The sequence below is a fragment of the Trachurus japonicus genome, chromosome 21 (genome assembly GCF_045865225.1).
Source record: "Trachurus japonicus isolate A0001 chromosome 21, Traja_1.0".
Taxonomy (NCBI): domain Eukaryota; kingdom Metazoa; phylum Chordata; class Actinopteri; order Carangiformes; family Carangidae; genus Trachurus; species Trachurus japonicus.
This window is the reverse complement of record NC_140927.1, coordinates 26677923-26693567: the sequence shown is the minus strand read 5'-3', so window position 1 is coordinate 26693567 and position 15645 is coordinate 26677923. Positions and strand designations below refer to the sequence as shown.

The following is a 15645-nucleotide window of genomic DNA, read 5'->3' as shown; positions in this document are numbered from 1 at the left end:
TGCAGAGGTCAGTGAACGCATCATCAAACTCAATCAGACACAGTGAAGTGACGTAATGACTGGACCGAAGAGAGAGAGAAAACTAATCATTGTGCGTGTGTGTGTGTGTGTGTGTGTGTGTGTGTGTGTGTGTGTGTGTGTGTGTGTGTGTGTGTGTGTGTGTGTGTCTCTGTGTGTGTGTGTGTGTGTGTGTGTTCCAGCTTGATGGAGGCTCCATCAGCTGCTGCTGCCTCAGTCCGGATCGCGGCTCCTCTTCCACGACGCGCCGCCATTGGTCGGAACACTTTGTCTCGGTGTCTGTTCTCACTCCTGATTGGCTGCGGGGCTTCGACAGGGCGCGAGAGGGCCGCCCTCTGCGCCTGGAAAAAAAAAGCCAACTCCTCCAGAAGTGAGTATCAATCAGACAGGAGTTGGGGGGACAGAACCAGAAACAGAAAGACGCGGAGTGGAAGCACCGAGAGGCGCGAGGCGGCAGACCGCATCAAAGCGATCAGGATGACACAGTCACTGCGCGCGCTGCGGTGTTTCTAGTCTCAGTGTGGATTAACTTTGGACACTTGGTGAGTTTGCGCCCCGCTGTAAACACTGACGTGTGCAGGTTTTTTTTGTATTGTTTTGCTTCGCCGCGTCGGACGGACGGACGGAGTGAGGGGGTTTTTCGCCGCGTGCCTCCCTCCCCCCTTCGGGTGGATTTGAGAGAAATGAGCGAGAGGAGGCGATCTGCCGCAGCGCTGAGCTCGAGAGCCCACGCGTTCTCCGTGGAAGCCCTGATCGGCTCCAACAAGAAGAGGAAGCTGCGGGGCTGGGAGGAGAAGGAGCTGGAGTTGTCCATGGAGAGCCTCGCGACGGACGGAGAGGAGCCCGCGCACTGTCTGGACATGGACCCGGGTCAGTGACCAACACCACGGAGCTGCGTTACAGCTGCGTTACAGCTGCGTTACAGCTGATCACTGCAGCGCAAAGCAGAACAAACAAACAAACATACATAAATAAATAAATAAATAACCACGAGTCCCCGCGAGTCAAAACATGGCTCCACTGTCAGTGACCCAGCCCGAGGCTCCACGCGCTCCACGTGAGAGCGGAGGAGAGTCAGTTGGAGCTGCAGCACCAGGACTCATCCAGACCACAAGGCTACAACCACAGCTGCTGCTTGGATGAGTCCTGGCTGCGGGTCACGGCGGGTCCAGGGTCCAGGTTTTGACTCCGCTGGTGGGTCACACTGTGTGACGTCAGGAAGAACGTAACAAAATAAATGCTTGAATGAGTCAAAACAAAAGAAGCGTAGAAAGTTGTGCTGCTGTGTGGAGGCAGGCTGCTCTCAGATCAGACCAGGCTGCTCTCAGGCCCGTGCTGAGGCCTCACAGCCTCATCCAGACAGGAGACTCGGACAGGTTGAATCAGGCGTTAGAAATGACTACTAGACTACTATTATACTACTACTACAACTATTATACTACTACTAACTACTACTATACTACTACTAACTACTACTCCTGCCGGCGGGAAGCTGCTGTGCGTCAAAACGCGTCTGTTTTATGTTTTTTATTTTTTGCGCCAAACGCAGAAAACAAACCGTGAGAGGAACTGACTCCATCATTCATGAGAAATGTCTGATGCGTTTACACAAGAATTCAACAAACAACCAGCCGGAAAAATGTGGTTAATTATGAAAGTGCAGCAGCGGAATTATACGAAATATGTGTGTTAGATTAATATTATTATAATGAAGTAGAATTAACAACAGAAACGGAAGGAGGACTTTTAAATTGAATTGCAACTAAATAAAAGAAAAAAAACTAATTATGGAAATTCAGATTAATGAAAACAGGGATTTTTTATTTTTTATTTTTTTTAAATCAGATTTAAAAAATGCATTTTCTTTATAATAAACATGATAAAACAGATCATAAAATTAGGCACAGCTATGGTCTGATACGAGAAATTAATTCATATGTTTTGGTAATTTTTAAATGTAATGGCTAATTTGCATCAAGTTCCACATTAATTTAATGATTTTGTATTTGTTCCTCAACTAAGTGAATGAATTGATTTATCACAGTTGTGTTGAATCTTCTCGCTGCATCAGATCAGAGACAAACCTGCTGCAGCTCACTAGAGAAACTTCAGGAGATTTGAACCTCGACGCTTCTTTGACTTTGAGACTGATTTTTTTTTTTTTTAAACAAAACTTTATTTTGAAAATTCAGTGAAACAAACTTCAGACAGTCTGATCGTCAGAGTTTGACTTTATCGCGTCTCGCAGGATGTTTTTTTTTTTTTTTAGATTTAGCGAAAGTGAATTTATCCTCGCGAGGCTCGTGGACCCAAAGAGGCCTGGCCTGCATAAATTATTGATTATTGATAATTTAGATGCAGCTTTAACATCACACACATGACGTCATCTTACACGTTGTTCACCATCAGTTCATTAAATCTGCAGGCGGAGGTGAAGCTCTCCCTCCTCCGCCTCCTGCTCACAGGCCGGGGCCGCCGCGCGCTGACCTCCGCGGCGCTGCGTCTTTACGCAAGGAGGGGGGAGGGGGGAGGACTCGGAGCTGCTGCCAGTGACCAAGGAGTTAAAGTTTTTAAAAAATGAAATAAAATGAAATAATTAAAAAAAAAAACAGTGTGGGGAGAGAAGTAAATCAGAGAGGGAGGATCAGAGCAGAGCCAGTTGGTCCTGGATTCTCACGGGAAGGTTGTTGATGTGGAGCAGCTCCATGTCTGCGCTGTGGTTAGAGGAGGGAGGTGAAACTAGACGTTGATTACTAAACAGCTTGTTTGTGTGTGTGTTTTAAAAGGTGAAAGATAATTAACAGAAATGAGCCTCACACGTCATTAAAGGGCCATGACGTGGTTTCTCTAATCGTCTGTCTTTTTAGTTAGTTAGTTATGAGGACAAGAAGCGTTTCTCTGTCTCCCTGGTTCTTGTTCCGGCTAACTCCAGCGCGTTGTGACTGAATAAATAACCCAGTTCCCGGCCTCCGACCCCCCGCTCCACCCCACCCCCCCACCCACCCCATCAACCCCTGGTCCCGCTCATTAGCAGGCGGGTTCCTGGCAGGTTCAGCGGGTCCTGCTCGGGTCCTGAAGCCTCCGGCCGCTCTGGCGCGTCGGGCGGCGGTGACCGAGAACAGCGAGTCTCTGTGGTCAGATTATGTGGTTTAGAGGAATCCTTAACGGAGTGATTTTATTTTTACTCAACTCCAGGCGAGGCTGGAAGCCGGCTGGTCGTATAACACGTTTATTAGCCTCAAAGACAAGAGCAGGACTGAGACACGCACACAGGCTCTGACACACTGGCTCGCATTTAACGGGCTCCTCGACAGCTCAGAAAAAAAGTGGTGTTAGACCTCACAAAACTGCTGCAACTACATCTCCCTAATATTTAAGACAACACTTAACAGCTCCGACTACATCCAGTATAAATCCTACATTTATCAAAGGCCTTGACCCAGATTTCGCGCTTCACAGGCGGCACTTTGCGCTTTTACGCACGGATTACGCACAGAACCCAAACTCTCCAAACATCAGATTTTCAATTGGTGTATGCAAATAAAAATAAAAAATATGTTAATATTTATGTAAAATAATTGATCAGCATCCTCTAAGTGTTTCTCTAAAGAGCCACCCCCCCAAAAGTTGCTCGTGCAGATCTGTGTGTGTATGTATGTGTGTGATTGAAGCTTTAACGGCTCCATCAGTGAGGAAGCAGGTGCTCACACCGTGTGCACCGGGTTGTTCACGGATTTCACGGTTGCTACTGTCCTCCTCAGAAATCTGCCACAACCTCCTTCAACATATCAGTTATATAAACTAAAACTCCACAGTCCAGCTTGTTGACCTCCAAAACCTCATGAAGAGTCTACAAGAGGGAAAAACTCCACATAAAAAAACATGTGCATCTGAGTTGTTATTGGATATTTTAATTCAGGAATTAAATTAAATCCAAAGATGGCCACTTTTTATACTTTTGGAAACATTACAGATATAAATAAATCTATTCAAGTTTCATAAATATATTTAAATCCCTGGAAAATATTGTTTTGTTTTTTTAAAAGATGGAAACAGAGCCACGTTCAAGAGGTTAAAGGAAAAATGAAACTCTCTTCAATCCTAAAACAATGAACTGATTAATCATTAAAGTGACAGTAATTTCCATGCAGATGTGCAGCAACATCTGTCTGCAGCCCCCAGTTTAAAAACTCAGCTTCAGCATCATTAAAACCAGCTCCTCATAACAGGCCTCTGATATTTAAAATAAATAAATAAAAGAAAAATAATTTATAAATGAAAAGTTAAATCCAGTTAAATCGTCACATTTGAAATTATCATAAATATGAATCATAAACGTCCGACAGCAGCAAACATCATTAAAACTCTTCCTCCTTCTGTAAACTCATGTTTTCATGAATGTGTTAGACGGATTTTAAGTCAACATGGAGCCGCTGACTGAGGCTGGTGTGTGTGTGTGTGTGTGTGTGTGTGTGTGTGTATATGTGTGTGTGTGTGTGTGTGTGTGTGTGTGTGTGTGTATATATATAAGTGTGTGTGTGTGTGTGTGTGTTGCACGTGGGCCGAGGCACAGACGACCATTTGATGCTCAGCACTGACTTGATTAAATTCAGACCAATTAGTGGCCTGCTATGGATGTCAGCCTCGTTTTAATGAGGCCTGCCATGGTCTGATTGGGAGCCCTCAACCACAAGATACAGGCCCCATGTGTGTGTGTGTGTGTGTGTATATATGTGTGTGTGTGTGTGTGTGTGTGTGTGTGTGTGTGTGTGAGAGACGCTAACCACAGCAGATATCAGCGTTGTGCTGACTGGGCAGATTGTTGATGATCAGTAAACGTCAGGTTTTATTCATTCAGTGTAAAAAAACAAACTGGATCTTTGACGTAGGAACAAACTGAACCGACCTGCAGAGAGTTCACCGAGTGTTTCAGTCTTTTACTGTTTTATCATCAGTGTTTGAACTTTGGCTTCAGGCCTGAGGTCTGACTGCATGAACACAGACCCGTGTGTGTGTGTGTGTGTGTGTGTGTGTGTGTGTGTGTGCTGAGTGGTGGAGGACGGGTCCTTCAGCCTGATGACAGGACGACCGCGCCGAGTCATCAGGCTCCTGTTTGGCCGCTGTTTCCCTCCTCTGGCACATTATCTCATTTAACGAAGCTGGAATGAACCTGATTCCTCTGAACGCCTCATCTCACACACACACACACACACACACACACACACACACACACACACACACACACACACACACACACACACACACACACACACACACACACACACACACACACCAACATCCACTCACAGCTGCCTGCAGCAGATACAGTAACAGAGGAAAAATGCTCAAGCAGCGTTTAGTATTGATATCACATATATCATAGTTTTTACCGTGGAGTCAAACCTTCTTCTTGTCTCAGTAGAAAAGTGTTCACATCATTAAAACAGTAAATCTGCACTAATGATGAGAAAAAAATCACAATTACTGATCTTTAAATGACAGAAAATACACTGATCCGCCTTGGGATTAAACCATATGACTGGATTTATTGTTGTCGTGCAGCAATCATCAATCATTTGATTTGAAAACTTCAGGTATATCTAGATATTCAGAACTAAAAAAAAATGCACCAGTAAAACAATAAAAACAGTCACCTGTTTAATGTTCTGGCTTTAAATTGGAGTTTTGCAGATCAAATGTGTTTTCAACTCTCTGTTATTTACCGGTTTATCACCAAAACTTAGTTTCTGCTAAAACAAACCCTCGACAATGAGATGATTCGTCTCAAGGGGCTATCCTGAATAAATAAATTCAAATAAATTCAAATTCAAATTCAAACTGATGCTGAGATCATCAGAGACGTGTCGGCTGGAATGAATGAATAAAAACACCAACGCCACCACACAGGGCGGCAATGTTAATCCTCATTACACTGAATTTGCTCTGTACTGTCGGTGTTTAAACTTCCTGTCAGTGATTGGATAAAGTTCTCCAGAACAATCAGACGCTGGCCCGTTGTAAAACTCAGATGAAATGTTTTTCTGTTGCTCTGCAGACGAGTTGTTGTTGTTGTTTCTGAGGAGGATCAGAGCTGCTGGAGCCGTCGATCCGTCTCTGTCCTCTTCCTCTTAGTATATTAGAGTTAAAGTATTTGCATGGAAAGTGAATAGACAGCTGTGTGTGTGTGTGTGTGTGTGTGTGTGTGTGTGTGTGTGTGTAGAGGAGTTAGAGTCAGAGGGAGCAGCAGTGATGGTGTGTGACGTGATGCCTTCACTGGCTGCTGTGACATTAAGGATCTCCCAAGAAGAAGCAGATGATGGAAAGTGTCTCTGTCTCACTGTGGTCATTACATCCCCCCCTCCTCCTCTCTTCCTCCTCCTCCTCCTCCTCCTCCTCCTCGTCCCTCTGCTCCTCCTATCTCCATCCCTCCTCTCCCTCCTCTCCTCTCTCTCCTCTCTCCTTTCTCTCAGCCTCGCCGTTTGGCTCGGCCCCGGAGCTGCGGTGGTTTTTTCGCCTGGGACTCTGTCCAGTCTCCCAGCAGCTCTGCATTTGCATAACCATATTTGTGTGCCCTTAGTCTGCCAAGTCAACCTCCTTGTGTCAGAGCCCTCAATAAATAATACATTATTAGATCCCCTTCTTTTTGGGGGGGGAGGAGGAGGAGGAGGTGTAGGAGGAGGTGGGGGTGTAGGATATTCAGCTCTAAACTATTTCTGAGAAAAGTGAAATAAGAGCTGCATGTGTTGATGTTATGAGAGTCTCTGAGGTGTCCAGCTTTTCTCTCTTTTTTTTTAAGTTTTTTTTTTTTTTACTTCCCAGCTGGAGAAACTATGATACATTTTAATATTTAACCCCCCAAAAAGGGTTTTAATTTTATTGTGAAATAACATCGCACCACCAGTGTTGAGTAACATTTAAAGCTGCATGAGAGAGTCAGAGAGGTTTCTGTGTTTCTCTTCAAGTGGGAGGAGCTCCTGCTAGTTGAAGGTGATGTTATTAGATTCAGTTCAGTTCAGTTCAATTTTATTTATATAGCACGTTTAAAAACAACCATTGTTGACCAAAGTGCTGTACAAGTCATATCAGACACATGACATGACAGGAAGCTGCTTGGATTTAGGAGAGATGGTTTTTAATGTGGTGAGGCTTCTTCCTGCTGCAGATGTGGAGGTGGAGGAAAAAGATGCAAAAACAAATGAATAAAGAGAAAAACTGATGCTGCAAGCTGATGAGCATTCAGAGGCAGGAAGTTGGTGCTGCAGCTTTGTCAGGTGTTGTTATTATTCTGTCCCTACTATCCCCCCCCCCCCCCCCCTGTGAGTTGGTTTCTGTTGGTTTAAATGAAGTGAGGGAGGCTGAGGCCGAGGCTCGGTCTGGGTCTGAGGATGGAAACCTCTCCTGTAGGTCTGGAGCGGTTTCAGCCCGGACGGTTTTTTTTTTTTCTATCAGTTGATGAGTCTGAGCGGCCAGTCTGTAAAAACCCGCCGCGCGAGGAACAAACTTGAAGGGGAACCGCGTGCCCCCCCCCCCCCTCCCCCCCTCCCTCCGGGACCCTTCATTCATTGTGTGGCCCCAATTTGAAATTAATATTTTCTACATCGCGGTTCAAAAGGCTTCACGCAGCATTTATTCTGCTCTTGACATAAACCCAGAAGCTCCATGACGACGACGAGCCGGGCCTCGCGGCAGCAGCAGCCAACTGGGCCGCCGCTCCGCGTGCTGCAGGCGGCAGGTGATTTGGAGAGAGAGAGAGAGAGAGAGAGAGAGAGAGAGAGAGAGAGAGAGAGAGAGAGAGAGAGAGACACAGAGACAGAGAGAGAGAAAGAGAGGGAGAGAAACCGCTGCGCCAACTTTCCTGCGTAAAGAGTTTATTAATTCCACTGTTTCAGAGCCGCCTCCTCATCTTCTTCCCTCCTTCTCCTTCTCCTTCTCCTTCTCCTTCTCTCTCAGACTCGGAGGCGAGTCCCGGCTCGGACGGAGAGGGTCTGGCCGAGCGGACCTCGTGCTCCTTCGGCTCGCCCGCCGACCTGGCCCCCGGCCCGGGCTGCGACCCCTCGCCCCCGGCCTCCATGGAGGAGATCCAGGTGGAGCTGCAGTGCGCGGACCTGTGGAAGCGCTTCCACGACATCGGCACCGAGATGATCATCACCAAGGCGGGCAGGTGGGGTGGGCCGGACACACACACACACACACACACACACACACACACACACACACACACACACACACACACACACACACACACACTCTGTTGGAAGTAGCCCAGAAAGTTTACGTGCAACTCCGCGGTGGACTAATGGCGCAGACGGACTGTGCGCCAAATGTGCGTAAACAGGAGATTTGCGATTTTCATTTTATTAATTATTTGGTGAATAGAGAAGTGTTTTCCTTCAGTTTAATTACATTAATAATTTTACAAGGTGACGACTTATCAGGCACAAATGCGCGTTTTATTTTATTTTATTTTTTGCAAATATGCAGAAGTTAAGGCAAGGCAATTTTATCTGTATAGCCCGTTTTTACACAGTTTGTCTCAAGGGGCTTCACATAGCATCACAACAACATCCTCTGTCCTTAGACCCTCACATCCACTGAGGAAAAACTCCATAGAAAACCCTTTAACAGGGAAAAAGTGGAGAAAGCTCAGGATGAGCAACAGAGGAGGGATCCCTCACCCAAATGTGCAGTCGCTGCGACCCGCAAACACCAGAGCGCCATTTTAAAAGCAACACAATTCAGTTAGAGCAGAGCACACACACACACACACACACACACACACACACACACACACACACACACACACACACACACACACGCACACACGCACACACGCACACACGCACCTCTGAGCTGTGTGTGGAGGGTGTTAATGTGTTGCACATGCAGGCCGCCTCGCCGCGCTCATGCAGGCCTGGACGAGGCGGCTGCAGGTTCCTGGTGTCGGAGAAACCAGGAGCTGGTTCTGATTAATCTCCTCTAACGTGTTCCGGCTTCTCTCGCGCGCTCGGGCCAAGAGTCCAAACCGGCGCGAGAGCAGGAGTTTGACCTGCTGGATCCTTAGTTTTACCTTCCACCCCCCAGAGCAGCAGCAGCAGCAGCAGCAGCAGCAGCAGCGCTGTGTCCTGCTGCCTCAGCCCGGGCTGCAGCTCCTCCTCTCTTCACATCAGCCTCAGTTCCAGATCTGGATTAACTTCTTCAGCTTTAAACCTAATTTAACCCAGTTCAACAAGTTCACATCCAACAAAGTGAATAAACGCAGTTTGCTGCAGACTAGAGACGATTCATTATGTTATAACCAGTTTTATTTTATGAAAATATTTATTGGATTAAAAAAAAAAATCTCGGTTAAATTTGCTGAATTAAGTGAAGTAACAGCTGCTGGACGACCATGTTAATTAATAATGAAGAAAATGTAGTTTGATTACCTGTTTTATTAATTTAATATTTTTATTTCACGTATTTTTTATCCATTAAATCCTTAAATTCTCCGTCGAGGCTTTTACGCGCTTTTTACGCATCAGAATTTTCCAGTTGCGCGATCATTTTATTATCATCTATATAGTTATTAATTGTATGTGTGGCCTTTATAAAAAATATTTTATTCCAATTAAAGCTCTGGTTTTTAACTTTTAAAACGAGGATTGGGTTTTCTCCGTGTCGTGCTCCTCAGCTCTTCCTCCTCCTCCTCCTCCTCACAGTCCACCTACCGTTATAGACTATACTCGGCTGCTTTTATGAATTGGGTTAAATTGGTAATCAGCTCATAAACAGAGCAACAATCAGTTCGCGCTGAAGCGGAGTGAAGCCGGACACGACCGTCGCCGTGTGTATTTCACGGCCTGCGCGTAATAAGGCCATAAATCCCGAGGAGCAGGGAAGCAGGAGAACAGTCCTCTCCTCTTCTCTCATTAGCCGGGCCCGGATTTACGAGCTCCAAATGAAAAGGGAAAAAACTGCAGCGTTTGAAGTGCAAAACGAGGAATTAAGTAGAAATGTCTCCCTCTCCATATACAGACCGTTATTTAATAGAAGTGCCGCTTTTTCCTCCTTTTTCATTTAAAGTTTTTTTTTCTTTTCTTTTCTTTTTTTTCTTGAGGTTTGAATCCGTTTCAGCAGCAGCTCAGAGCAGAGCAGAGGAGAGGAGAGGCTGCTAAATATAGAGCTCAGATAAAAATACATCTCTGCCTATTTATATAAATCACATTTACAATTACAGGGTGTTTTTTTTTTTTTTTTTTTTTGAAGCATCATAATAAAAGAAAAACTAAAACCAGGCAGAGTGATCCTAAATCACTGGACCACAAAGGTCAGAGGTCACAGTGGGTTTAAGAATAAGCAGAGTTTCACTACGACTATGGAAAAACTGTAGAAATGTGCAAAGAGAAAGATTGTTATTTGTAACATTATTATTTATTCTATAAATTCACAGAGTTTAAGATACGAGTCAGATAACGGCAAAGTGATAATTGTGAAATAAAAATGTGATTAATTTGATTTTTATTTAGTAAAACTTCTCTCTGCATCTCCTCATTCAGACGACGTTCCTGCAGGTCGTCAGTCAGAGGAGTGAGAATCAGAGTGAAACTGCAAAATATAAAAATAAAAGAAAACATAGTACATGCATCTAAAGATAAACACTGACAATAAAATGCTTAAAATCCCAAAACAGTTAAAATTCTCTCTGCACATATTTAAAAATGAGTGACATTAATCTCTGCTGTGTCTGAGCGACGAGGCGTTTGAGTTCAGTTAGAAAAAAAAGACGTTTTCTGTGTAAAAGCTACAAATCCAACTAAAGTGACGGTAAAACATCAGCACTCAGAGTTTTTATCCATCGCTGTTTTATTACTCATTGCTTATAGTACACTATGTGCTTTTATACATACAATAATAAACATAAAGTTGACCTATATCCAGTGAAGACGACACATTTTCTGTCATTATTCAACAGTCTCTTGTGCAGCTCTGACTCACACACAGTTTCAATAATCAATAGTTTTTCATCATAATAAAAATCAGAAGAATTCATTTACTTTCAGTTTCGACACACTGACACTGCGGCGCTGCTGTTTTTTATCAGGCTGAAGCGTTTGTAATGTTCTTTGTTAGTGCGGAATTTCCTTTGTGTTTTTATTTCTCTGGTTCATATTTGACTTTACTTCACTTTTCAAGCCTATCAGCAGTTTATTTTCAGTGTTTTTCTTTGACCCAGTCTCGTTATCTGTTATTTTCTTATTATATAGTTATTATTATTATGATGACACGGTGAAACACTTGCTCTGATAAAATAATATTAATCGACCTCAGGTTCCTCCACAGCTGCGGCGAAGCGACATGAAATCAGAGTTGTTATGTGTGGAGTTTGTGTGTTCATGCTTTTTAGAGTCTCCTAAATGAATTAAACACAGTTTGAATGTGTTCTGTGGGTCGATGGGCTGCAGAGCAGCTGCTGACGCTGACAGAGTGTCAGCAGCTGACACGGCTCATCAGGCCTCGGCCTCAGTGGAGCTTCAGGACACTTGTCAATTTCACAGGTGTTAAAGAAAGAGAAGGAGAAAAAGGAGGAGGAGAAGGACAGAAACAAATATTTATTTTTCATTTATTTGTTTGTGTTGCTGTGTTTTTTTCTCAGGAGGATGTTTCCTGCCATGAGGGTGAAGATCGCAGGTCTGGACCCTCATCAGCAGTATTACATCGCCATGGACATCGTCCCCGTGGACAACAAGAGATACAGGTACCGTCCTCACACACACACACACACACACACACACACATATTGTTTTTGTTTTTGCACACTTCCTCTTCCCGTCACCCTCCTAATGCAGGAATGTTTCTCCACCAAACCACTGAGGCCTGAGCGCTTCAGTCAGAGCCACAGCCAGAATTGAGTTGTGGTAAATATGCTGAGTAATTGTAATTTTTTTCCCTCAGCATGAAAACTGTCAAGTGTACAGATGCTGCTGATCAGCGGAGAGAAGGGACGCTGCAGTCTGAAAGCAGCCGTCCCTGTCCTCAGAAGTGTCTGTTGTTATTATAACGCACAGCTGTACACAATAAGCACTGTGCTGGGTCGTATCTGCATGTGCACGATGCACGAGGCCGCGGCTGCAGCAGCAGCAGCAGCAGCAGCAGCAGCAGCAGCAGCAGCAGCAGCAGCAGCAGCAGCAGCAGCAGCAGCAGCAGCAGCTGGACACACAGCTCTGTTTTCCTGGACCGTTCTCAAATGTCAGAGCCGAGCATAAACATCTTGACCTAGTTGGATTGTTCTCGTCTTCATGGCATCTCTCATGTCAGACTCGTGTGTAACGAGGATTTGGAGCGAGCGAAGATATTCCAGCTCTGTCTTCATTTTCTATTTTATTCTCTCTTCTTTTTTTTCTTCTTTTTTTTAAAGATTTCTCATAATTGCTGTGTTTTTCCCGGCAACACACTGAAAGCAGTTACGCCCATCATTTGCATCCGTGAAGTGAAGCGAAAGTGATTAAAGTGTGCATGTGCTGGAGGAGAAAGTGTGTATGTGTGTGTGTGTGTGTGTGTGTGTGTGTGTGATGGATCTCTCTGGATATGTAATAAGACTGATATCCTGGCCCGCGGCTCTGAGGCCTGAAGTCAGAGCCAGAGAGAGGAGATTGAAATGTATTCATCATCTGAGGGGCCAAAAGCTGCAGATCCAGAGCCGGCCGGCCTGCAAAATAGGATAACTCTCAACATTCAGGTCTAATGACGGAAATGAGAGAAGAAAAAAGTTGGAGATGGAAAGAAAATGTGCAGCAGCAGCAGCAGCAGCAGCAGCAGCAGCAGCAGCAGCAGCAGCAGGTAGTGGTGCATGCAGCACATGACGTACCTGTGGAGGTTTAAACTTTATATACACGGCTGCTTTTACGGCTCTGTATCATCTTCTCAGGTGTTGGGGGGCGGAAATAAGGAAGTGAGACGATGATGAGATGAGAAAAGTGAAGTTTCAGGGCTCCAGACTAGAAGCACAATGGCCCCCTAATTCAAATGTTTAGGAGCACAGGCAGAACATGTAGGGATGCACACTGTAAATCAACGTGCAAAGCAAATATTCACATCGGCCTGACACCTGAAACGACAGATACCAGATTGAGTCGCCACTTTCACCAGTATTTAAAAAAAACAGTAAATTTTCTGGTTGCACATGCGCAAGTAGATGAAACATTTATTTGCACACTCACTCGCAAATTTTCGGTTCAGCCTGGAGCCCTGAGTTTATACCGGCGGCGGTGAGACGCTGATGCGGACGCAGACTGTTGTTGTCGCTGTGTGTGATGAAGTGATAATTTGGTGAATAACCCAGAGTCGCCTCGTTTCATTCAGAGTTGTTTCAACAGTGAAGAAGCTGCGGCTGCTGCTCTGACATGATGGAGGGGACTTTTAATCTGAAAGAAATATTCAAATATTTTTATTATTGTTCACAAATCAAATGAAAAGACCAGATCTAATGTCGTTTTTTACAAACCTTCACTCCAGCAGGAGTTAACAGGGCACTATTTTCCCTTGCGGATTAATACAGTATAATATTTAATAGTTAATAGTGTTTGGACTGGTGAACTATAGTTGATCATAGTGAGTGACGATGGAGGATGGAGGAAACAGCAGAGTGGCTCATAGAGGAATAATACAACTATAACACATCAACAGGTGTGTGATATACAGCATCCATGAAGTCCAAATGACACATACTCATAGTTTAATTCAACATGATGCAGAAAAATTGACACCTGATGGTTAAACTGCAGAAAATTGAAGTGTCTATTGTCTCTACATTTGATTAATAATAATGATTTAAGATGAAAACAAAGCAGCGAAACAAGCCACTGACCTGAGATACAGTGATTAGTCTTAATAAATCCCTAATTTCCCTAAATTATTTGAATAAAACGCTCTTATTTAAGAGATTAAACCTGATCACACGTCCTTTTGCAGCGCAGGATTTGTTGTTTAATGGTGAGAAAGTGTTAACAGCCCTTTAAGGCCGTTATAAATCCATGGACACCTTAAAAAAAAAAAGAAGAAAAAAGGCAGAGAATAAATTTACACTTTATCTAGCATCTGAAATTCAAATGAACAAACAGCAACAGCAACAACAACCTGATGTTTCAACTTATTCCCTAAAAAAACAAAAGAAAAACCAACCCAGCAGATAATCCCCCTGATGGGCCGGTCGGTCCATGTGTCCAGGTCCAGGCTGCTGAGCCGTGTATCAGATGCATCGTCAGTGTTTTTTAAAGGCCTACACGGCTGCTGCTGGCAGCTGCCGAGCATATTTTAAAGTTCAATGACATAAAACATGTTTACGGGGGAGTTAGTGCTGTTTTCCTGCGTTGCTATGCGAGAGTGAATATTTGATTAAAGAGCGAGCGCCACAAATACATCCCCTCCCTCTGCAAAACAAAAACCCTCTCACAGGGGAAGCCGAGAAGAGGCTCGTCTCCCCTCCGTCACAGCAACAAAGCAAAAATTAACGAGAATAAAGCAAAGTGTGAGGAGTGTGTTAGTGTGTGTGTGTGTGATGGTTGTTTATTAATGTAAAGTTTTCCACCGGAGCGTATAGCAGGCAGGCGTTCTGCCCTGCCGCCTCTCCTCCCCACGCTCTCTCCCACCGGCGAACCAAGACATCATGGAGGATTTTTAGAGGCCAGAAGATCTTGTAAAATTAAATAGGATTTTCTTCCTGGCTGGGGAATTTACCACAGGGCTTTGCAAACTGAGCTGGGAGCTGTCACTGGTGTGTCTCACGGCCCCGGAGAGCTCGGGGGGCTCTGGAAATAAGGTCTTTATTGGAATCGACTTGCTTTACTTGGGCTCCCTGCCCCTCTTTAGGAACGACTCATTGGTGCTGCGCTCATTAAATCTCCATATATTACTGAGCTTTTATGTGGACAGTCGAGTCGAGTCGCTCGGTTCGCTCCGAGCTCCAGCCGCTGAACGCTGGAGGCTGTCTGGCTCGTCCAAACATACCTCACTCTCTCGACTGTGTCAGAGCAGCACACACATACACAGTCAGACACACACACACAGTCACACACACACACACATTCAGGTATCCGCACACAATTAGAAACATACTCAAAGCTGATAAAACACACTAAAGGTCATGTTTTGTTGCACTTTAATTTGATTAACTGGCTTTTTTTGGAGGATGTTTGGTCCACAAATACAAAAACACACACACATATATACACACATATACACACACATACACAGGTGTTAATGTTGCTATACATGTGAGGACTGACACCGACTACACCTGATCCGAAGCCTGAATCTCATCTTAACCCCAGTATCAAAACCAAAATATATTTTGTGTTTAAGGATCTGTAAAATGTTGTTATCTTTGTTTTTTGTGCGCACACACACAAAAACACACACAGTTAGATATCCTGTGTGATGTATCTAAGCAACTGTAGTTGTGAGGACGTTCATTGAACACAATCTCCCTCTAAACTCAACCCAAACGTGACACAAATATTCAAAACAACCAATAAACTAAAGGACCTCGAACTGACCGACAGTCAAACCAGACTGGACTATATTTGTGAGGCCATGTGGTTTTAATAAATACACACACACACACACACACACACACACACAGGTCCATTTTTT

At 44.4% G+C, this 15645-nt stretch overlaps 1 protein-coding gene across 2 annotated transcripts in view; it reads left to right on the top strand.

Annotated features, from left to right (window-relative positions):
* The first annotated feature begins 395 nt into the window (after positions 1 to 395).
* tbx15 (T-box transcription factor 15) overlaps positions 396 to 15645 on the top strand; it is a 39387-nt gene continuing 24137 nt past the window's right edge. Inside the window, exons 1-3 of one of the 2 annotated variants that reach the window (XM_085766048.1) lie at positions 396 to 888; positions 7969 to 8179; positions 11651 to 11752. In XM_085766048.1, the coding sequence (XP_085622174.1) occupies positions 702 to 888; positions 7969 to 8179; positions 11651 to 11752 (500 nt within the window). In that variant the 5' untranslated portion in view covers positions 396 to 701. The remainder of the gene's footprint in view (positions 889 to 7968; positions 8180 to 11650; positions 11753 to 15645) is intronic. The other variant, XM_085766049.1, reaches the window with a different exon arrangement.